Here is a 24,617-nt window from a genome sequence, read left to right on the forward strand (position 1 = left end):
CAAGGGGCAAACAGTTTTATTGGACAACTTACAGTAATATTTTGGAAGAAAAAATAAAATAAAAGGTTAATCCTGTTGTGGTTTTAAAATGATACAACTTCATTTAGTCCACAAAGTCTTTAGCTTTGCATAATGATACAAGCAAAAAAAATCCTATGATTCAAAATGTCCTGTTCTTCACGGTCGAACTTTAAAAATAACACATATTTACAACAATGAAAAAAGATTATGGGGAGGGAGGAGTTCACCTACACAATTGCCTCTATAATGAGACAAGCCTGTTCAACTCATGGAATTTAAAAAGTGCACAGGTCATGAGGTCAACTGTGCTCCTCAGCGCCTGCTACGGCGGGACGGCGATGCTGACCTGAAAGAGAGGCGTGGACACAACATTAATACTGCACTAATCACACTTGCTCACAGACACAAAACACACACATGCACACATAACCACACCCTCCCCTCCCTCCAAACACAATCTAAAATAAATAAACTTCCACAAAAACACCAATTCTCAACAGACTCTAGAGGAAATTCGGAGTTAGCAGGTTAAGTTACCCATTTCAGCCACCCCATAAAAAAGGGGGTGGTGGGCGGGGGACAGCCAGATACACATCTCACAAAGTGCTAAATACAACCAAGGGCTAGACTCCTGTAAGGCAGCAGGGGGCAATATAGAGACTACTTGTGATTCTTCTTGGAGAATCAAAAATGCCATGTTTGCATCTCATAAAGCATCTGAAAACTATACTGCATCAACCTTAAGCTCACACATGTAAGCAGCTGTACTTGCATTTGACAAAAACAATGTCTCAAACATGGACAAAGTAAATTAAGTCAACCATTTTCATAGTCAACCTTGAGTTACTCAAAATATGATTGGTTAAAGGCGCTCCAGGGAAATCACAGTTAGACATACAATGAAAACACAATAGGAAAAAGAGAAAAAAACGAATACTACCTTGATCGTGACTTAGACTTGTGTTTGCGGCTTGCCTTCTTACCAGACTTGTGAGATTTTTCCACCGACCTTGAACGGCTACGTTTGGATTTTTTAGATTTCTTTTCCTTGCTAACTTCGGGAGTGGGGGACCTACTGGAGTCAGAGTCTGAGTGCCTCTTGCTGCCTTTGGCGGAGCCCTTTTTGCTGGCTTTGCTATCCTGCCGGAGGTCCGTGCAAGAGTCGCTCGCTTTCCTTTTCTTTGATTTGCCATTCTCGTCTGCTTTCTCTTTCTCCTTCTCCCGTTCTCTCTCTTTAGCCTTTGGCTTCTCTTTCTTCTTCTCAGACTCTCTCTCCCTGTCCTTATCCTTCTTTTTCTTGTCTTTGTCATGACTGCGGCTCCTTTCTCGTCTCCTCTCTCTGTCCTTGCTGGAGGCCTTCTGCTTGTGTTTGCTGCTATGGCTGCTGTCCCTGCGCTCCCTGCTCCTCTTCCTCTCTTTTTCCTTGTCTTTCTCCCGTTCTCTGTCTCTGCTGCGACTACGGCTGTCTCTGTCTCTGGCCCTGCCTCTGTCCCTGTCTCTCTCCCTGGATCTAGTCCTGCGGCCCCTGCGATCTCTGGAGTTGCTGCGGTCATTCTTGTGGCGGCTGGATCGCTCTGTGCTGCCCCTCCTCCTGTCCCTGCCTTTCTCGCTGCGAACACTGTGACGCCTGTGGGAGCTGTGGCTGCGGCTGTGCCGGCGAGCCCGGCGGGAGGAAGAGCGGCTGCGCCTCCGCTTCCTTCGTGGGGAGGACGACTGCGAGGAACTGCGGGAGGAGGCTGTGGATGAAGAGGAGGAGGAGGAGGAACGACTGCTGCTGTGGCTGGAAGAGGAGCGGGAACTGCTGCTGTGACCGTTGGCAGGGGAGCTGCTGCCGCCGCGCACTGACCGCTCCTTCCCTCGGCCCGAGTGCCTGCTCTCACTGCCCTCTTTCTCGCTGCGTGACCTACGCCTCTCTACCGGGGGCTCCGCCTCTCTCTCTCTTGCTTCTTGTTTGTGTAAATTCTCTGACTGTCCCTCATCATAATCCACCCTCTCTCTGCTCAATCTCTCCTTTGCCATCTCTTCTGTGAACACAAACAAACAAGACTGGGGTTAAAACCAAAGAGGGTAAACATCAGGTGCTGCTCAGGCTGGGGACAGACTACACGACTTCCAGGCTGATTAGAGCTGTGATTCGGCCATTTTCACTGATGTTCAACATCTGATCAGGTCACCACTTAGGGCCGTCGTGGTTATCGCATCACCGCGGTTACGAACTAACGCCAGGCCCAGCACAGACTCAAGAGTCAAGCTGATGAACGCTTCACCGCACACAAACCAGCAGAGACGCAGATCATTAGAAATGTATCAGCTCTAATGCAAAGGCCGAGCAATGCGCACAATATACCGTAAATTCCGGACTATAAGCCGCACCTTTTTTCCCGTTTTTTGGCCTTTTTTGGCCCCTGCGGCTTATCTATGGATTTTTTCCACCAAAAAAAAAAAAATCTCTTTTTTAGCACTCTTTCTAACTATAAATCCTATATAACTATAATAAGTTTTAATTTCCTCTCTTGCCCTCTTTTCACCACACTGTATGACACTGTATGACACTGTGTGCACTGTAAAAAACAACACAGGTGGTGTTGTGTTATGTTGTTTTGTTGAAATGTTAATAAATGGGAGCTTCCTCAAACAGCCATCTCTTTCCCGACAATCCCCTCTGTGCATGAACCCTTACATATGGTAATTAAACATTAAAACACAATAAAAAAATAAAAAAAAATAAAAAAATACCATTAAAACACCCGCGGCTTATAGTCCGGTGCGGCTTATATAAGAAAAAAATAGTCAACTTTGCAGGTGCGGCTTATACACCGGTGCGGCTTATAGTCCGGAATTTACGGTAGCTCATTAGTGGCAACAAAGAAGCGCAAATGGCTCTCCAGTACCAAACGTCACTCTGGAATGAAAGTGAATGCAGTCGGGCACCAAGCGCAATTGATTGATTGATTCGCCCAATGTTTTATTTAGCCAAGGTAAAAGGCGCTCGTATGATTATGAGGACGTTCTCACAACAAATAAAGACAAATGGGAGCCGAGTGCAGGAGAGCCTGGCTGACGCAGGTGCCAGGTGTCGAGTGGGAGAGGGGTGAAGGTATTGTGCTGGAGATTTGAGCCACGCACACTATGGATGCAAATTGTCAGCAAATTCCTGAATCAATCATCGGTAACGTTAATGATTAATCAATCGATTAGTTGTAATTAAAAATACATTTTCCAAACGATACCAAATGCATTTGGTGGCCGTCATGTGTTGTTTTGTTCTTATGTGAACTATAAAGGCAGCATTTCAGCGTCCGGTGATAACGTCTGTGTTCGTGTGCGCGTGTGTGTGTTGTGATAATCGTTATCTTGCACAGCCCGCAGTGCAACACGCTGCTCAGTGCGCACACTCTGTGCTTTTTGGAGGCGTTGAAATATAAATAAGTTCATTGCTGCTGTCTTTAGTAGCCAGCAGTAGTCACAGCCTCCAGAGAGACTTTACAGCGGGGAGAAGGGACGAGTAAGCAGCACGCGTATGAGAGAGAGCCGCCCCAGAATAACGTAATTACCCTAGTTAAAGTGTAAATCGATTTTACGATTTTCGTTTTTTTAACATTGTCCTAAGTAATTTGACTACGATTCAAAATCGATTTATCGAGCAGCCCTACGAGGAGGAGCCAGGCAATTTACCCGAATTAACATTGTTCAAGTGATGGAGCATTGTTGCTGTTGACGTGTTGTAGGTGTGCACCGAATTAGGGGTGGGCGATATGGCAAAAATATCATATCACAATTTTTTCAGGCAGGATCACGATCCATGATCTTATCACGATTCTTTTTCATATTGGTTTTAAGACTATTTTGCAAATTACTGAACAGTACAAGTACAACCAAACTAATTTCAGGGTATGTATGGTCATGAGAAACCTGGCAAAGTCATGGAAATTTAAAATACAATTTGGTTTATAAATATTTTTATGGCGTTCATTTACGCTGAGTTTCCAATAATTAATGTGCTAAGAAATAATGTTCACAAGCATGCAAACACTATCTATCTATCTCTTGGTTCACTATTATTTATACAGTAGGGTTGGGCGATGGGACGAATATATGGGCTATCTGCCATTGAGTCCACTGTCGGTTGCGTGATTGTCATTTGTCAATCTGCTAATTTAATGGAGAGAGAGAGACCGATAGACAGAGAGAGAGCGAATAATAATAATACATTTGTGTAATTTTGTTTTCTAAACAAATCTTATTTTTTGTTTTTATAATGCATTTGCACTGAAAGGATTTGTTTAATATTTGTGAACTTTCATTTTCATATATTTTTTTTAACAGTTATTGTTCATATTGTGCTTAATTTATTAATTAAAAGCGTTTTTGATAATGAAGTAGCCTATGCCTCCTCATGTTCATTCAGGGATACTATGATGACAGTGGTTTGGGGCCCCCACTCTAAGATGTTGCATAGGGCCCCAAAAGGACCAGAAGCGGCCCTGCACTCCCTCTCTCTCACCCCGTATGTAACAGGCAGACGAGGCAGGGATGCAAAGCATTCCTCAGCACATATACGTGGTGGTAAAATGTTTTTGAAGGGTGTCCTGGTCGAGGTGTATGTTGTAGGCTTGTTGTAGGCTACATGCTTTGCAGTATAGCGTTAGTTTTCCGTCCCATTCAAAGACTCACGGGTATTTCACCTCAATGACAATTTCCTCGTCCTTTGTTTCTGTGCGGGCTGCGGGCGGACGCGGTTCTTCGTTCTTGTTCTTTGAATTATCATCTTGCAGCTCGATTTGTGATGTGGATGCTGACGCAAGGTTAGCGACAGCGTTATTAGTCGGGGCTTGGACCCATGCAGCCAGACTTCATCTGCTTTTGATATCTTCACGGTGAGTCTTGCAGCCGCTGTGATTGTGTGCGAGCAGCCACCTGTGCGAGTCAGAACTCATTAAACACACCGCACGTGCAGCATGCATCACGTAGGTTTCCGACTGGTAATTAGTAACATCGTTCCGATTGTAACAGCAATAAAATGTCACATATATATGTCACTCACAACAAGTATTAAAACATATTTATTTGGTGTATATTTTGCTGTTTGCTGCTGTACATATTTTTTTGCATGTTAAAACGTGGTTGCCCCTGGGGCAACCAAAGGCCAAGAAATGGTTGCCCTATTTTTTTTTGGTTGCCCGGGGCAACCGGGCAGCCGTTAATGTCGAGCCCTGCGGTGATATAACGTCTGTGTTCGTGAAAAGTGTGTGTGTGTGTGTGTCTCTCTCTGATGCTTTTTTGGAGGTGTTGAAATAAGTTTGTTGCACTGCTGTCTTTAGTAGCCACTAGCCACGACCTTCAGACAGGCTTTACAGCGGGGAGAAGGGACGAGGAAGCAGCACGATTTGACGATTTTCCTTTTTTAACATCGTCCCAATTAATTTAATTATGATTCAAAATCGATTTATTGTGCAGCCCTAGTATTTTCTGCAAAGTGGGCTAAATGTTCAGTTGTAAGGCTGAGCGATATGGACAAAATTACTCACAAAATATATTTACACGATGAGATTTTTGATAAATAATCATCAGTAATGTGGAGAAAATTACTATGTGGGTAAAGGCAAATAATAGATCAGCTTGAACAGTCTGGTTTAAATTTGTTTGAAATTGTAATTGAATTCAAACAGTGCATTTCTCTCTCTCACTCAGCTCAATGCTGATTGTTGACTGGCATTTTGATGGAGCCGTTCTGGTTCACTGTGGATTTAGTTTGACTTCTGAAAATCCCGTTGATGCTTCGACTGTATTACGCAAGGCTTCACTCCAGGCATCCAACTAGTTTCCCGGTAACATTAGTGAGCACGTGTCGGCTTATATTGTGAACGTTATGTTATTTCTTAGCACATTAATTATTTTAAACTCAGCGCAAATGAACAACATGAAAATATTTATGTAACAAATTTCCATGACTTTTCCAAAACTTTTGGTATTTTTCTTTCCATAACTTTTCCAGGACCTGGAAATTGTATTTAAAATTTCAATGACTTTTCCAGGTTTTTCATCACCGTACGAACGCTGTATACCTCTGGTGATTCCCACGGCCATTTGGTCAATTTTGTGGGTCTCTGACACAAGACTAGAAAGAAATCTGCAAATGCCAGTCATTAACCGTGCAAGGCGGAATTATTTCACAGGCTGTTCAGCCATGTAGCGTGTTCCCAGCTTAAAGGATAAGGGCAGGTGTTTATTAATGCATTGCTCACCATCTAACCAACCAAAGGGATGCGTTTGGCTCTACTACTTGCGTTTGGCTCTACTCCCGTTACTTCAGGACTTTTAGCTTGTCAACTCTGAAGTAATTGCCTTAATTGTAAGCTAATAACCTTGACATACAGCTCACAGAGGCCATTTACACCTGACACATGCATTTTCTGTGATCAGATTGCAATCGGATAGCGATTGACCACATTAGCCTGATTTCATTTACACCTGGCGTTAACATGCGTTGCAATCTGATCACCCAAAAGGGTTGCATTTACAATTGTGTTCAATGTGGTCACAATGCATCCCTGACCACCTTCAGGAGGTGGTTTCGCCGATCAGATCGCAAATTCGCAATACGTCTTCAATGCGTCTTGGGGGTGTTTACACCTGTACTTTCAAGTGGTCAAGCACTATCCAATTGCAATCTGGTCACAGAAAATGCATGTTAGTGCCAGGTGTAAAATCAAAGACGGTTTCAAAAACTGATAGCTAACCATTAACACGGAAAATCAGGCTGTGGTAGTTATTACCAAATCAAATTAAAATGGGAACAAATTCTTCATTATGCCAGGGACTACGGTATTTTAGGTGCTACGGAATTACTTTCCTGAGATTACAAAGTGTTTACAGCTACTGGGAGATTTGCTTAATTGCACACTGGCTACATCGACAAGATTTGTTGGCAAAACAAAACCATTCCTGATTTTTCATAGGATTTGTTGCATGCATTAAATAACTGATTTGTTGGAGGTTAGCAATGCATTAAAAAATCCTTTAACCAAGCAGAGCTGACTTTGAGCCTTACCACGTGCAAGCAAAGCCTCCTGGGCTTGTCTGTCTTGTAGCTGCTGTATCTCCCGTTCTTTGCGGCGGAAGGCATCCTGCTTCTCCCGGATGCGGTGGTGCAACTCCTCATCATCTGTGTCGGACGATTCAGACCCTCGGAAGCTGCGGTCATCCTCGTCCTCGCTCTCGTCTGAACCATAGTCACCAAGCCCACCTGCCACAATAGAGCCCCCAGATTGTTGAGCATAGAGCAGTGAAGAGGACCAAGATCCATTCTCACCATCAGCTTCCATTTTTACTACCCCTCCATCCCAACCCAAGTCCCCAATGAAAGGCACTTACACCGGTATAACTTTATACTTCAAGCTACTGAAACCCCTTAAAAAGGCAAACCAATACTCAAACTTACTATTCAAGAGCATGCTTCTTATCGGCAATGTGCACTAAACCAAACCCAAAACAATCACTCGGGTTGCCAGCTTTTCCTCAAATAGGTCTAAATACTTAGGTAGTAAGGACATGGATGTTATTTTTTTGCCCACCCCTTCCACTGTTCATCCCCCCATTTTCGTTCCCTTCCCATTACCTCCCCCCAGTGACAGAAGAAGGGATACTCACTGAGACCAGTCAGAGAAGCCAGTGCACTTGACTGTGCCAGCTGTTTTGCAGGAGCTTTGATTCACATCAACAACAGGAACAACATGTTAAAACACATACGGCCACCATTTTCTCAAAGGCAAGAGTGTCGCTAGAGAAGGGAGTCACAGATAAAGCACTTTCACAAGAGCTGTCGTTGGTGACAAGAGAAAAAAATAAACAAAAATGAAAAATGGAGAGAAGAGAGAGGGTTACTTAACAAACAAACACGTCTGTCACACAATCCAAGTCAAACAGTCCGACAAGAGGAAAATAACCACTCTGTACTAATGCACTGTCACTTCAATGGAGGAAGTCTCTTGCTATAGGTGGGAGCCGGTCACAGTGAGACTTTAATCAGACAGCCATTCGCCAGGGCCTTCAAAGCCAGGTACCAAGTTTTCAAAGAAGTGTGTTTTTACAAAACACTTGCTCTGCTGTCTTTCTGTTGCATTAGCAGAGAATGGTTGAAATTGCATTGCATATGAGACATATTCCCAAGTGTGCCGCTCAATCAGCCTAGTTTACATTACAGGGCATCATTGAGTGTAATTTAGAGATTATGAAAGAGTTCAGACTTAAACACAATGTCTCAGTGACAGGCACAGATGATGTACGAGCTGGAGAAGACAAGAGCAGACCTTTGGTGGCTTTACGGTGAGACTCTTTGGCCACGTGGTGGATCTCTTCGTTAGTGACCTCAAGAAGGATTTCTGTCAGCAGTGTTTTTGTAATGACCATCTATGGGAGGAAAAAGAGAAACATAGAAAAATATATTTTTAGGGCATTTTCACATCTACCTCGTTTGGTTCAGTTGGTATGGTACAGGGTTGTGCGATGTCATCAAAATACCCATTGTGATTGTTTTACAGTGAAACATCGCGTTGGACGATGGCATCGTCATTGACGGGTGGGGGGAATAATTAATTATTTATTAAGTCCCTGCGTTGCTGTACTTCCATTTGGCTAGCCGCTGCAATGCGTTCACGTTAACAACAGGACAGCTGAGCTACATGATACCAGTGGGCTTGGATAGGCTATTTGCCTCTGCTCTGTGCTACAGCACAGAGCCAGGCGACTGAAGTGGGCAGTGGCTCTCACTACCAGCAATTTGAACGGCGCAAAACAAATAACATTAACGTTACAGATCCTCACCAACAACGTGTGTGTGTTGAATTTAACTATCTGGCTGGTATAACGTCAGATTCGAGTGAGCTTTTGAACCTAATGTAATGAGAGAGAGTTTAGGAGAAATGGCTAGAGAAATGCAGCTGCTGTATCTATGGGGCGACTCCAGCTTTCACTTTGGAAACAGGCAAGTTAAATTCACAGTTGAAGACCTGTACTGACTTTGGGTTGAAAACAGGAAAGAACATGAAGTTTCTTCTTTGTCTTAAAACGTTTTCAGAACACAGCCAACTTCTCATGCGCTGGGGACGCCCCGCGACATTAAACAAGCGCACCCACTTCAGAGAAGCAGTGGAGCGGAGGAGGGGGAGGGGAGGCTTCCCTGAACTGAACTAGGTGCGCTTGTTTAATGCAGCGTCTCCCGCGCGTCACGGTAAGTGGACTTGGCCTTTTTATTGTGCTTGCTGACAAGCAAGGCACAATCTTGAAATCCCACATACTTATTATTATTATTATTATTATTCTTATATCTGCCAAAAAGTTAGCCGCGTAATAACTCCCTCAATTTTTGCGCCACATAGACATGCCAGACCTCAAAATGACCGCCTCATTGAGGACATGTATGCTATGACTTTGTTAAGGGTTTGTGAAAGCGGTTTGGCCGCAATTCGCCATTAAGCGCCATTTTTTTCCCCATTGACTTGCATGGGGTTTGGAAAAATCTTGCAAAATCTTGCAGTAAATTAGGTGTAATTCAGAAACCATAAGAGCTAGAGCTACGAAACTTGATGGGGAGGTGCACTGAGGGGTCTTTTACTATCCCCGAAAAGATTGCACCAATTGACCATATGGTGGCGCTATAACAGCCCTCCTTACCTTTTGCTCGATAACTTTTGAACCGTAGGGTTTATCATCAAAATTATTTTTTCCCTGGATTCCTTGGGTCCTCCCGCATCTACTCAACTAGGCCACGCCCATTTGCGTCTGACTAGATTTTCCGCCATTTTGCATTTTGTCCAAAACAGTTTTTTTGCCATTTCTCCTTGAAATTTTGTCCAATCTTCACCAAACCAACGCACACATCATCTGGGGACTGTCCTGCACAACACTGATTTGGAAGTTTTTGAAAAAAACGCACCGTTGCCATATAATCGACTTCCAACTTTCTGTGGGTGGGGCCTATTTCACAAAGATCGTCCGATGCTAACCAAACTTGGTACAGGTGTGGAGGGATGTACTTTGAGCCTATATCAGAAGTATTTTGTCATTTAGCCTTTAGGGGGCGCTATAGCAGCATTCAGTGCCTGTCCCTTCGAAATTGTTTTATTTTGAAGGGCGGCAGGAAGTGCGGATTCATTCTCATTATGGCCAGCCTTCCTTCTTGTATGACACTTGACACTTCTGAGTTGATTTCAGAAGAGATAGTGTCATTTGGCGTGTAGGGGGCGCTATTGTTTGCCTATGGGGGGCGCTACAGCAACGTATCTCCGCAACCGTAACTCGTAGAGACTCACGAATGGCGGCGTTGGAATCGGGGTGGAAAATTAAGGGGGGCAACACTCACGGATGGCGGCGTAGGACTCGGGGTGGAAAATTAAGGGGGGCAAGGCCCGGAATATATCTGCCACAAAGTTCGGCGCGTAATAACTCCCACATCTTTCACACGACATAGACATGCCATACCTCAAAATGAGCGGCTCATTGAGGACATGCTCTGACTTGGCAAAGGGTTTTGTCAAGCGGTTTGGCCGCTATTCGCGAGCTAATCTGACGCTTCGGTCATGCTGCTGCATGTGGACAGGTGAAAACTGCTCTGCTCTCCTTTCATAGATGCTCCTGTCACACTCATAGACTCCATCCATCCACCTCCAGCTCACAAGCCATCATCTCGATCTGGGGACGTTAAGTCCAAACTCCTGACCTCCACCGGCCCAGGCTCCACCATTTTCAAAGGGTTGTGTTGAAGGTGGGGACTGGGACTTTTCCAATGGGAAACACCCACGTCCCAGGTGTCTGGAAGGCAGCATTAGTCCCCCTAATTGCATGGGCAGGGACCTTGCAAGCCAGGCGGTGCATGGCGAGGACGCAAGCACAATTACATTTTCGGTAGGAAATGTAGACCATCTAGTTTATTATTAAAATGGCACAATTTTAATTCGAACAGATAATTAATTACGATGATCCGATGTAGAAGGCTCAGAGGTCGATGGGGGGTCGGCCCATCACGATGGTCGATACCATCGTCCATCATTACATTACATCATTTGGCAGACGCTTTTATCCAAAGCGACTTACAATAACACATTTTTGTCAGCAATAGAGCAATCAACTATGCAGCGCAGTCTATGACCACTACAAATTCTGAAGGAACAGTGGTACAAGTTTAGTTTAGGTTAGTATTTTGTTTTATAGAGAGAGAAGTTAGATCAAGAAGGGCCCAGATGGAGACTGAAAAGGTGAATCTTTAGTCTTTTCCGAAAGATCGGCAGTGATTCAGCAGTCCTGACCGAAGGTGGAAGCTCGTTCCACCATTGAGGTGCCAGGGGGTCTATCGTGCCAACCCTAGTATGGTATGGTGTTTATTCTTAATCCCCGAGGGGAAACATGGTTTGCCACCAGAGCGAGTACAGATACACAAACAGGAAACAGTAACATACAGGACAATACGAGTTACATAACAGCAAAAAGAGAGTCTCACAATGCAGAGCTAGCAGTGTTCATTAAAGAATTTTACAGCAGCAGGAACAAAGAACTTTCTCAATCGCTCAGTAGAGCACCGAGTTGAATCTCAATAGAGTTCGTTTTCCCCCTTGGTGCAGTTTGTATGGCATTGGGCAGGCGTGTGAATGCAGCAATCTAACTCCGGTGCGCACTAGGGTTTAATCCCGGGAAGCGGGATTCCCGGGAAATGCCGACTGGACCATTTCCCGTTTCCCGGGAAATACAATAGCGGGAAACTGGAAAAAATTAATTTAAGAAAATAGCTGTACAGCCTATTGTAGCCTAAATAAAACTAGAACAACCGCAACGCTGACTTATGCCTCCGTCATTAGTTCATTCTTGAGTCCAAATCGCCATTTGAGGCAAATTGGAAGAAATTCCGTCAAGGCGCTCCTGTGATTACAGAGCTTGGAAATTGGGTGTGTGAGGTCACAGTGACCTTGAACTTTGACCACCAAAATGTAATCAGTTCATCCTTGAGTCCAAGTGGACGTTTGAGGCAAATTCAAAGAAATTCCATCAAGACATTCCTGAGATATTGCGTTAACAAGCTTGAAAATGGCATTCGAGAGGTCACAGTGACCTTGACCTTTGATAACCAAAATGGAATCAGTTCATCCTTGCATCCAAGTCGATGTTTGAGCCAAATCAGAAGAAATTCCATCAAGCCGTTCTTGAGATATCGTTGTTGGTCAGTGATAGAGAATAAAATATATTCTTTACATCCGCTAAATGTGATAATTAACAGCTTATCTAACCAAATTAATTGAAACCAATGAGTCCAGGAAGATTTACCATAAAAGTATATTTAATACCATACATTCTCTACAATACATGTAATTAATTATGTGTATGCAATTATAGCTTATTGATTAGGAAATATTGATTAGGAAATGGCATGGAACTTATATTTTTCTCCAACAGTCAGGATCTGTAACATTAACGTTATTTGTATTGCGCCTATCAATATAGCCTACTGCTTCAGTCGCCTGGCTCTGTGCTGTTGCTGTAGTAGCCTATCCAAGCCCGCTGGTCTCTCATGACATGTAGAGCTCAGCTGTCCTGTTGTAAATGTGAACATGCATTGCAGCGGTGCCAGCGCAGCCAAATGGCACCGCAAAGACTTCATAAATCATTAATGAATCACCCCCCCCCCCCTTCTGACAAGTCAAACTAACCAGCTGGAACTCCCTTTCCTCCTCCGTCATCTCAGGTTCACTATCCTCTGCGGGAGGCGATGGGCTCCTGCCAGCAAATTCCTTCTTCACTGAGGCCTTTTCATCATCCTCATCTTCATTCTCCTCATCGTCACTGTCCTGTTGGAGATGAAGCCAGAGATTATGTTTCAGTCAACAAAACATCTAGGCATACTTCCTATTTGCAGTTTTTCTGTTTTTGCTGTAACATGCTTTGAAGTCTGCACAATAAACTTTTGGGGGGGGGGGGGGGGGGGGGGGGGTAGCCAGGGACACATCATCTGTAAGATACAGTCCTGGGCCCAGTTGCACAAAGCACCTTAGGTTAAGATTTCCCTTAGGGTCAGAGTTAAGGTGTCCATAAAATAGAATCGGCTGCACAAAACACCCCTAAATCTTCTCCTTATGGTTTAACATTTTAAGGAAAACATAAGCACAAGATTTAATTGTGTTTTATGCAGCCAATTCTATTTTATGGACACCTTAACTTGGACTCTAAGGAAAATCTTAACTTAAGGTGGTTTGTGCAACCGGCCCCTGGTACTGTCCTGGTACTGACACATCATCTGTAAGATACAGTCCTGGTACTGTCCATGTGAATTTGGAAGACAGTTCAGAATCCCAAATGTCCTTTCACCTCCAACACAACAGACACAATGTAAAGCCCTTTTCAAAAGCGATGTGTTGTCAAGGCCACAAATGGGTTGCTTACAAATTTACTCCTGCGTGGTATACGAGGCCCATCGCCTCCGTCCTCTGCTTCATCCTCTTTGCCTTTGTCTTTTGCCATTTCAGCACGCTCCTTCTCCATTCGTTCTTGTTCCAGCTTCTTCTGCTTCTCTCTGTCCATTTTTTCAAGGCCCTCTCGAATCCACGCAGGCAGTGTCCGCCTCTTCACAGCATCTGACGGTGAAATCCAAGGTCAGAAAGAGTTATCCATATACAGCTTTTACATGATTGTTTACAGTAGGTTGTATGATGATGATGATTTGCCTCAGACTGCCTTGATCTTTTTCATTTCAACAATGAATTGAGCTGTAATATTTGGTCATATTGTGCTAGGGATGCAACGATTATAAATTTTGATGTACGATTATAGTCTGAGAAAAAACCACGATTATCACGGTTTCACGATTATTGTTATGGACGTATAAAAATCACATGAGCATTCTCTAAATAGAGGTTTTATTGTATTTCCCCCACAATCTTAACAGTTGCTGCCTTCCGGAATACTAATGCACGATATGGATTTTTACAGCCGATAGTATAGGCCTACGCTAACCGATAAATATTCTCCTGGCCAATAACCGATACGTTAAACATACTATTGTTACTTTTTTCACATTTTTGTATTTAAAAAAATAAGTTCTTAACCTGTAGTTATGCACACCTGGGATTAAAAAAAGAAGAAAGGGCAGATGTAGTGAGCAAAGATGGATGATTTAATATTCCATGGCTCTGACCTAATCAAATCTAACTGACATCACTATTGTGAACATAAAACAAACAACATTTCTGATATAATATATATATATATATAATACAAAAAATATTTTATTATTATGTTATAGAAGCGAAAGCCTATAGCTGCTTAGTCTGCAGAAAAAAACACAAAAGGCATAGTAACTTAGACTCTTATTGGCATGTTACTGGCAACTAAATGTGCCGTCTGAAATGAATTTTGCATTGGGGTCAGTTCTATTGAAGTGATGATGGGGCAGGCATGGAAAGCCTCACTATAAGCCATCATGTGTCGTTTCACTTTTTACTGGAAAATGCTCCCTCTGGATTAAAGAAAGGACACTCTGTGGTGTTGACTGGTGTTTGTTATGTAAATGTGCGCATTTGTTTTCCTTGTCTCAGTCAGATCATGACTGCCAAGCAGCTAGCTACGTTAGCTTCACGTTATTAGGCCTACATGTAACGTTAGCGGGTTGCTTTTGGAGTTGACACAAACCCTTGATGTTTCTTTTCGTGTAAAGCATGCGGTTCTCTATGGTTTAGGCCAGCGCTGGGAGCATGAAGTGCTTTAAATGCGGGGATGTTTGGTCACAACGAGCTTGAGGAACTATGTACGCTAGGCTATGGCCAGCTAGCTAACATTAGCCACAACAGCTAACGTTAACGTCAATGACTGTATGTTAACGCTAAACAAATCCGCTGCCTCTTCCCCACGTTTGGTTTAACGTAACACCAGCTCAGACTTTCCCCTAATCTCAGAAACCTTGCGGGACATGTATTGCAACATTTATGTTGGGCATCCATGGCTAGGCTACAGACTGGCTACTACTGGGAGACATGGCAGCTGCCTGTGTTTGGTGCCTCCGCTAAATAGTCCGTGCGGAAACGAAGCGAGAGAGACAGGTTCCTCTCCTTCCAGCGCCGTCTGCGCCGCATGGGAGTTTAAACTGACGTACTGTTGTGAAACAAAACACTCGGTGTAGCGGAGCCTCTGCGGTTATATAACCGTGACGTTTTAAATCGCGGTTAATAGTCAAACCGGTTAACCCCTGCATCCCTATATTGTGCTACCCTAACTTTGGAGTTACATGTGTGTTCTTGTTTGTTTCTTTTTTCTTTTTTGAAACATTGAGACAATTAGGGCAACTTCATTAATACATTAATAGAAAATCTATTCAAGCTCTTATAGATATAGGTCCAGGTTTTTATATAGTACACCCTTTTTTTTTTTACTGTCAGTAAATCTCAACTTGATGCAAATAGATTTTCCTACTTTGACAATAAACAAGACTAGGTGGAAACCTAGCATAGGGCTGTAGCAGGCAGCTGCATTGTTAATGGGAAGGGCTGTTAGTGGCAAAAGTATGTATGGTATCAGTATGGTAAGAAAGTCCTAGAAAAAAATGATGTAATCAGGGCTCGACATTAACGGATGCCTGGTTGCCCCGGGGGCAACCCAAAAAAATGGCCACCATTTCTTGGCCTTTGGTTGCCACAGTGGCAACTAGGGCTGCACGATATTGGAAAAACTGACATTGCGATATTCCCCGCCCATGCGATATATATTGCCATATGAAAAAATACAGATTTTCACCAGATTACCAGAATAGCTCTATTTGAAAGAAAATAATATTTCTAGAATGATTGGGATGATTTTGTAGAGGAGTCCATCTGATTTTGGAGGGGAAATTAGGTATTTTAATGTTTCTCAACCACTGGGCTGTGACCTACTGGTAGGCCTCCACTGGTAGAGCGTCATCTATCAGGGTTCATACACATTTTGAGTGGATTTCCATGACTTACATACATGAAAAAGTGAGTGAGTTATGACATTCTACTTTAAAATGTCACTAGCCTATACTTCACTTAGTGTAATGCAGCCTTTAAAACCAGGGAAAGACAACATGTATGCTGTATCACCATCATATTATCCAACATCTAAGACCATAGTCTCATCATATCACAATATTGATATAAATTTGATATATTGCCCACCCCTAATATTGAGTGCCAGAATCTACCTCCCAATGATGCTATTTGCAGAAAAACATTAGATTTAATTGATTATAATCACTGCTTTCAACTTCTTTCGTTCTTCTAACGTTTCAATAAATCAACAATGAAACACCGCTGCCACTTCACACATGGTTACTTCACACACTTGGTCTGACCCCCCTCCAGAAACTACCAAGTGGTACATTTGGGGAGTTCCGGTTTTTGAGCGCACGCAGGGCAGTAGAGAGAGACAAGGATTCACATGCAGCCGACCGGTGACAAACAATTCATTCATGAAAAGTAATAAATATTAGGGATGCACGATATGGATTTTTAGAGCCGATACGATAACCGATAAATATATTCTTCTTGGCCGATAACCGATACGATATAACCGATAATTATTATATAAAAAAAAATATATATATATATATTTTTAGTTTTTAACCTGTATTTTATGCACACCTGGGGTTAAAAAAGGGTTAGGGTAGATGTATGGATGTAGTGAGCATAGTTCTGACCTAACCAAATCTAACTGACATCACTGTGAACGCAAAACGAAGAAAACTTCTGATATAATATGATTGTTTTAATAAAGTGTATCACTCAATTATAGTCAATACAAAAATAAAGGCTTTTATATAACGGAAAGCCAAGCTGCTTAGTCTGCAGATAAAACACAATGACAAAAGGCATAGTAATTTAGACTTGTCATACTGATCTGTTAAAATTTTGCATGGGTTCCAGTTCTCAGTGAGTTGTAGCCTGGGCCCAATGAATGGGGCAGGCACTATATAAACCATCTGTGTCGTTTCACTTTTTACTGAAAAATGCTGCCACCAGATTAAAGAAAAGAACCCTATGTTGACTGACTGATGCTTTTTATGTAGCCTAATGTGCGCGCGACTGCGCCTTTGTTTTCATTATTGGCTGTTAGATGGCTCTGTCCAGCACTATGGTCCAGCAGCTAACGCTAACTAGCGCGGTTAGCTTAACGTTAGCGAGTGGTTGCGAGTTAAATACACAATCCCTGGATGTTTCATTTCGGGTAAAGGGGTTTCCATTAGTTTCTATAAGTTTACGCCAGCTCTGTGTATTAAGTGCTTTTGCGGGGCTGTTTGATCACAAGCCACAGACTGTAAATGTCACAAGCATTTTGTCTGCCAAGCGGACGAGTCTGCAGGGTAGGCCGCACGACGAGCTAATGCTAACAAAACTCGCTAACAATAACAACAAACATATCCGCTGCATCATCGCCAGCTTTGGTTTAACGTATTGCCAGCTTATTGGTTTCCCCTCCTCTCGGAACCTGTGTGGGACATGGATTGCAAATTACAGTAGCTTGATAATTCTGAAACTGCAGCATACTGGCAGCAGCCATGTTTGCGTCGCAGCTGTGATGTCACGAATGTGCGACAACAAAAGCTCCGCTTCCGAGGCAAAAAATAAAGCAGGATTATTATCGGATAATTTATCGGAAAAAGGCCATTATCGGAATAATAAATAATAACGCAAATGGCCATATTGGCCGATAATTTATCGGTCCGATAATTATCGTGCATCCCTAATAAATATACATTTAATTGCCCAGCTATGTCTATTGTCTTTTTATTTTCACTGACATGTTTTGTGTAAATGAGTCACTATGTATGATTAACTCTACCGTAACGTTACTGCTATCATGTGATGCAACATCAGAGACTGAAGGGGAGAGACAGCCGCAGTGATAACATGGACAACTTTTTGGTGTTTCAAGAGTAAATATCTCCACTCCACAGACATGTTGAGTTACAGCAGCCAGCCTGCTGTATACTAGTGCGCTGCAAGCTGTGGACGCGTCCGCCTCCGCAATCACATCGTTTACAGACGGGCTACTGTCAGCAACGCAACTAGGGATGTCAATTTTCGGTTAATTTCACTTTCGATTAACCGACGCTAATAATCGATTAACCTATCGGTTAATTCATAATTTTTTAATATTAAAAAAAAAAAAAAAATTGTGTCTATTTACTCAATGAGCTCATGCCCAAACAAGGCGTGTCTATTTAGATGCTGAAATGTTAATGCTTTTTGTGTTAGAATTATGCCTTTATTTTTTGTTGGCTTTGCTGAAATTTATAAGTTTATTGCCACATTTTGATCAGGTAATCATTCCAAAATCATTCTGGCTCTTATATGGATGACAAGGAAATATATTTTTGAGAGCTTTATTTCCTGTTTATGTAAACATTACAACAACAACAATCTGTTATTTCTTTTGATTTTTTCACATTAGGCCTACTGTCTTTTGCAGCATAAAAACTTAAACAAAATATAGCCTATTTCGATTTGCTGCCAACAATTGAACAAAATTTGAACAAAATAGTTGATGCAAAACACTGTGCAAAATCTGCAAGGAAACTCAAAAAACGTGTTAAAAAAAAAAAAAAAAAAAAATCATATTAACTGATAGACCGACAGCAATAACCGAACAACGACTTTAGCGACGGTTAATCGATTAACGGTTAACCGTTGACATCCCTAAACGCAACATAAGCAAAAATAATTCAATGTAGCTCTCTGTGCATGTTTGTTGTGTTGAAGCTAAGCACTAAATGAGTGAGTACAGTAGCGGGGCGTCTCTCTCCTTTGAGAGAACCTCATTTCACTCAGTAAGCTCCTCCCCTAAAGTGAGAGTTTATCAAGCAACATGACAAGTTAATTTGCTTTTGACATCACACGTCCTGCAATGTGACTATTGTGCATGCGCACATTGTAATGACGATGTGTAAACGATATATCGTGCAGCCCTAGTATGTATGTATGTATATATATATATATATATATATATACTTATATATATTGTTATTATAACAATATATATATTATTATTATATATATATATACTGTATATTGTTTGGCGGCATTAAACACGCGCGCCCAGTTCAGTTCAGGAAAGCCTCCACTCCCCCTCCTCCTCCCCCTCCTCCGCTCCACTGCTTCTCTGAACTGGGTGCGATTGTTTAATGTCGCCGGGGCGTCCCCAGCGTGTGAGAAGTCGGCTGTGTTGTGAAAACTTTTTAAGACAAAGAAGAAACTTCACGTTCTTTCCTGTTTTCAACCCAAAGTGAGTACAAGTCTTCAACTGTGAATTTAACTCGCCTGTTTCTAAAGTGAAAGTTGGAGTCGCTCCATACTAAATACAGCAGCTGCGTTTCTCTAGCCATTTATCCTAAACTCTCTCTAGGTTCAAAAGCCCACGCGAATCTAACGTTATATCAACCAGTAATTCAGTCAGTTTTCTGCCAGCTAGTTAAATTCAACACACACACGTTGTTGGTGAGTATCTGTAACGTTAACGTTATTTGTTTTGCGCCGTTCAAATTGCTGGTAGTGACAGCCACTGCCCACTTCAGTCGTCTGGCTCTGTGCTGTAGCACAGAGCAGAGGCTATCAAAGCCTGCTGGTATCATAGAGCTCAGCTGTTCTGTGTTGTTAACGTGAACGCATTGCAGCGGCTAGCCAAATGGAATTACAGCAACGCAGCGACTTAATAAATAATTAATTATTGCACCCGCGACGATGCCATCGTCCAAAACGCTGTTTCACTGTAAAACAATCACGATGGGTATTTTCATGACATCGCACAACCCTAATACACACACACACACACATATGCATTGCACACACATACATATAGCATACATATATATACATATACCAGGGATTCCGCTAGACATTTTCCCAGATGGCCAGTGCAGCCGGTAACGTTCCAAAATTCCGGCCATATCGAATATTTACCGGCCACTATTGTCATTAAGAGGCCGATGTCGCAGCAAGAATATTTAATTGGTCGGCACGTCGTTCTCGGTAAGGACGCTTTCGTTATTGAAACAGACAACATGCATGCATGCTCCTACTGTAGCCTATCTATCTGCATTTGCAGACACTCATGAACCCATATCTTCTGCACATTGCCTTGATGAAAAAACAATGTAGCGTTAGCTAAAAGTAATAAGTGCGACAGTGTCAGTGCAGCAGCGCACAACTTGAATCTCCAGCAATAGGCTACGCACCTTAATCTCTCCCACTCCACACCTGGCGGCACCTGCGGCTGCTCTCCTGCACTCGTTCTCGGCTCCCATGTGGCTTTATTTGTGGTAAGCATTTTGATTCATCTCCTCATCATACGAGCGTCAGGCAACAAGCGCAAGCCATTGATTGATTCGCCCGACGTAGGTAAAAAGGCTTTTTACTTCCGCTAAATTGACAGCCGGGGGGTCTCTTTTGCTTTTGACGGCGGCAGGCACGCTTCTGTTTCTTTCCTGCCGTCTTGCTGGCCTCGGCTGAAATAGGCTACTTGTTGCATGATCTCGATTAAAAAAAGGACTGGCCTAGCAAGGGATGTCTGTTTTGACATTTCAGTTTCCTCCTGTGTGTTTCCTCACAGCGGGTCCAGCGCTGGCCGGCGGGACTGATGCTGCTTGTGTGGCTTTTAAACTGCGCTCTACAGTAAAGAATGCGTCTGCTATATTTTTCTTTTTCACCAACACTCAACATACAGAGGGGGGGGGGGGGGGGGGGGGAATATGTAATAAGTCTCTATTTAAGTCGTAGCTTATTGGCAACATCACTTAGGCTATAGGTCACACAATATTAGGCTATTTTATATAAGGAATTTGTTTATTTGGCATATTTTCAGCCGGCCACTTGAGCCGGTGACCTTTCAATTTGCCGGCCCACGGCAACAAATACCGGCTAAAAGCCGGCAATTGCCAGCTAACAGAATCCCTGACATATACATACATACATACCATACATACCGGTATATACACACACTAACACCATATATACTGTATATTAGGGATGTTCATTTTGAACAATTTCCATAATTGAAATTCGGGAAAATTAACGATCAATTATCGATTATCGATAGCGTAATAATATTAATAATAATATATACCGGTATATATTTTTTTTACTCTGGTCTGGCAATAACGTTGCGTGTTCGGCCAGCTATAATGGAGATGCCGCTGTGTAGTAAGAATATCAGACACTAGCGCTGTGGCCAGGTAAACAAACATGTCAGGTTACATGATGTAAGGCAATCGGCGTCTTCCAGCTTAGCTGACAGCAGAGTCAAACCCGAGGTAACGTTGACAACCAAAAACAAGCGTTTACACGCACGGCAAGGAGGGCCTGGTGATGCGAGGTTAGGCAAGGAGTTGAAGGCAAAGTCATGAGCCGCCCTTCTCTGCCTCTGATTGGCTAGACTCATTCCTTTCGTCGATTGGATTGGTCAGATTATCGCCACAGGGTGAAGATTCACAGGACACACTTAAATATTGCATTATGCACCGTTGAATTCACAGGTGTCAACGCTGTTTTGCGTAGTTTTAATTGACAAATCGTACCAGCGTACTTTGATGCCAAAATGCGTGCATGGTATGAAAAATGCGTGCAGGTTGGCAGGTCTGCAATAAAGAACTGGTTCGATAGCAAGTTCGATAGCATGGCTGCAGGAAAAAATGTCCCTTGTTAATGGAGCGTGCTACGAGTGACACGGAAACAGCCAATCATTTAACAGACAGGTCAGACAAACCCCGAGTGTGCACCCATACTTTTTAAGGCCTTATTTTGAGGATTTCAAATTTAATACTTTTTTAATACTTTAAGACCTCCGCGGGGACCCTGTCATATGATCGCTAAGTGTTGAGTGAAGACACACTCACCTAGTGGTGCTGGGGCCTCCTGTTTGACAGGGAGCTGGATGGGGGACCTGGGCCGGTCTCTGAATCCGGGCGGTCTGCTGTCTCGTCTGTTCTGAGGGGGGCCCTGCCAGTATGGGGGGTGGAAGCCTGTGGCTGTGGGGCCGTAGGCAGGAGCAGCTCCATGCTAAAGAGGGACACCACACAGTGAAAATTAATGAGAAGCCAAAGCACAGAATGGACTCTGCTACTGCCACCAAACGGCATTCACAGATGTTGGCGCCTTGTCCCACCATGTATCCACTGCTCCTCATTGGGCTAGAAAATCAGTTATATGGCAAGAATCTACTGATAAAAATTATGCCAAACCATGCTGGATCCTCAACAACTGAACACTTTCCTCCGCACCGCATCAAGAAAGCAATGACTGATCTAGAATACACCAAGATGCTGGCAACCGGGACAGTTTTTATGGATTGCTCCTTCTTGTGTTACTTGGTTGGCACACTAAAACCCAAACGCTTCAACAATTTCTACTGCGGCATCTGCATACCTGATAATCAAACTGGTTCATGGCCATGGGGGCCATGGCGTAGCTGTCGGGCTGTGCCCCATACCCATGGCTGTTCTGGGGGTAACCCCCGTGGTGGGCTTCAGAGCTGAACTCCAGGCTGTCCTGGCTGTTGCTGTCCTCACTAGGGTTCACTACGTCCATCGGTCCTGACCCCGGGGGGATCCAGGGCTGATCAGGGGGAGGGGGATGAGGGGGTTGGCCATGAGGGGGAGGAGGGGGCTGGCCATGCATTCCCCATTCTGTTAGGTGAACAACAACAAAAAACACTTTCATTGACACGGTCTGTGAGAGTGCAATGTGAACATCTTTGCATAAATCAAACAAGGAGGACGACAGCACTCCAAGTTGACAAATATGTATTGCCACACTACCGACGTTTTGGGCAGCAGCCCTTCCACAGTATGCAATGGCAATTACCATCTTTGCATAACAAAAGGGAATTGCTGATGAATGAATCATGTAAATTACTCATAACATTTGGGACCTGGGTCTTTGATAGGGATGCACCGATATGAAAATTTTGGCCGATACGGATAACCGATATTAACATTGCTGTTATGGCCGATTACGGATATTTACCGATGTCGATATGATCTGTAGAAAACACATTTCTATGATAATCCAATTATGTACATAGTGAAAAACACATGTACGGTAAACACTGAATTTGAAAAAATAATGCATGTCTTTATTTCCAAAACATTTTGAAAAGCCCATCAATCATAGATTTACCACATTGTTTCCTTTCAATGTGGACATTTTGACCAATACCAATAACTGATATTAACATTGCAACATTGGACCGATGCCAATATGTAATTGCCAATATATCGTGCATCCCTAGTCTTTGATCTCAATTTAATTATGTACCTGGTTGCCACATTCTGCCAAAGGATGGGTCACCCTGGAAGGCTCCATGGTTGCCCTGTCCGACAGATTCCAGGCCTGGGATGTCCTGCCCGTTGGGCTGGTGGCTCTGCTGCTCTGTTCCTGTCGACTCTTTCTGGGCTATCCACGCCTGTGCCAGGGCAGCCCAGTCCACTTGACCTGTACAAAACAGAAGGATTTGAAGATTAACTCCCAGAAACTGTTCATATAATTGGTCGACAGCTATAGAGACACATTGTCAGTATCACGGCTGGTAGAGCTGTTAACATTGTCAAAGATCATGACTGTGAATTAACATTTTTTATGGGGGGGGGGGGTATTCACTGACCTGGATCTTGCTGGTGCTGAAAAGACTGCATCCATTGCTGCTGGCTGAGAGGCCACTGCGGCCAGGGCTGTCCTCCCTGGTCCCACATCACTCTGCACCACTGGCTCTGCACAGGAACGTGTTCACAACCTGCAGTGTTGACGACAGCCAGGGAATTAAGGGTTTGGTTTGGAACCTCTTTACTTACATGCATCAAGCAAATGCAATATACATGTTATAGTCTCGAGTCGTAATCATGAAATAGACTCGAGCATAGCCAGTGTCAGCTCCGACAATAATCAAGCGAATAATTTGCCAATGCTAGCTAGCTAAACGGCTAAGATTTTGGGTAAGATGTGTAATGTTAGCGCGTCCGGTTTGTCCATTTCCTTTATCTTTAGCTCTCGATAGCAGAGCTATTTTAGTGGGTGGTGTAGTGTTACTAGTAACATTTCTTTTACACAGCCGGCTTCTCTGCAAAGTAGAATCCCGGCCTCTAGAAATTCATGCTGCTGAAAACGCATTTACGAGCTAAAAGGAAGCTCTCTTAGCTAATGTAGCTATGCTAAGAATAAGATAAACTAACGTTAGCTGTTAGTTCGCAAGGTAGCGTCACCAGTTAACTTGGGATGTGAATACATGCACTTTAACACTCCCATTCAGTTACACATTAACACAAGAAGTTAAAGGCATTTAGTTCAAAGCGTTCAGGTTTTCCCACCTTCTCCAGACAATCTTCTCTACGCGATTGCGGTCAGAAATCAAAATGGCTGCTCCATGGAGCTGGTTGGGGGCGGGGGTGTCGGGAGGAAGTGTGCTACTTCTTCTTCTTCTTTAGTGTTTTTTGGCGTTTGGCAACCAACTTAAAGGTGCATTACCGCCACCAACTGGACTGGATTGGGGAACAGGGGATTCAAAACAAAACAAAACAACTACTCTTAAATTCTTGTGTCTACCCCAATTTTTTTAAG

The 24,617-nt window shown here is 43.2% G+C and overlaps 1 protein-coding gene across 1 annotated transcript; it reads right to left on the reverse strand.

Moving 5' to 3' along the window:
• pnisr (PNN-interacting serine/arginine-rich protein) lies at positions 1-24,417 on the reverse strand. Its single transcript, XM_083634626.1, has 12 exons — positions 24,368-24,417; positions 23,668-23,796; positions 23,322-23,498; positions 22,431-22,690; positions 21,902-22,064; positions 13,447-13,637; positions 12,717-12,854; positions 8,331-8,430; positions 7,672-7,725; positions 7,073-7,267; positions 962-2,045; positions 1-367 (listed from the first exon to the last, which is right to left on the reverse strand). Exons 2-12 carry the CDS (start codon positions 23,753-23,755, stop codon positions 334-336), a joined length of 2,484 nt encoding a protein of 827 aa, XP_083490752.1. The 5' UTR covers positions 23,756-23,796; positions 24,368-24,417; the 3' UTR covers positions 1-333.
• Between the last annotated feature and the right edge of the window lie 200 nt (positions 24,418-24,617).

The sequence above is a fragment of the Poromitra crassiceps genome, assembly GCF_964638095.1.
Source record: "Poromitra crassiceps genome assembly, chromosome: 1".
Taxonomy (NCBI): Eukaryota; Metazoa; Chordata; class Actinopteri; order Beryciformes; family Melamphaidae; genus Poromitra; species Poromitra crassiceps.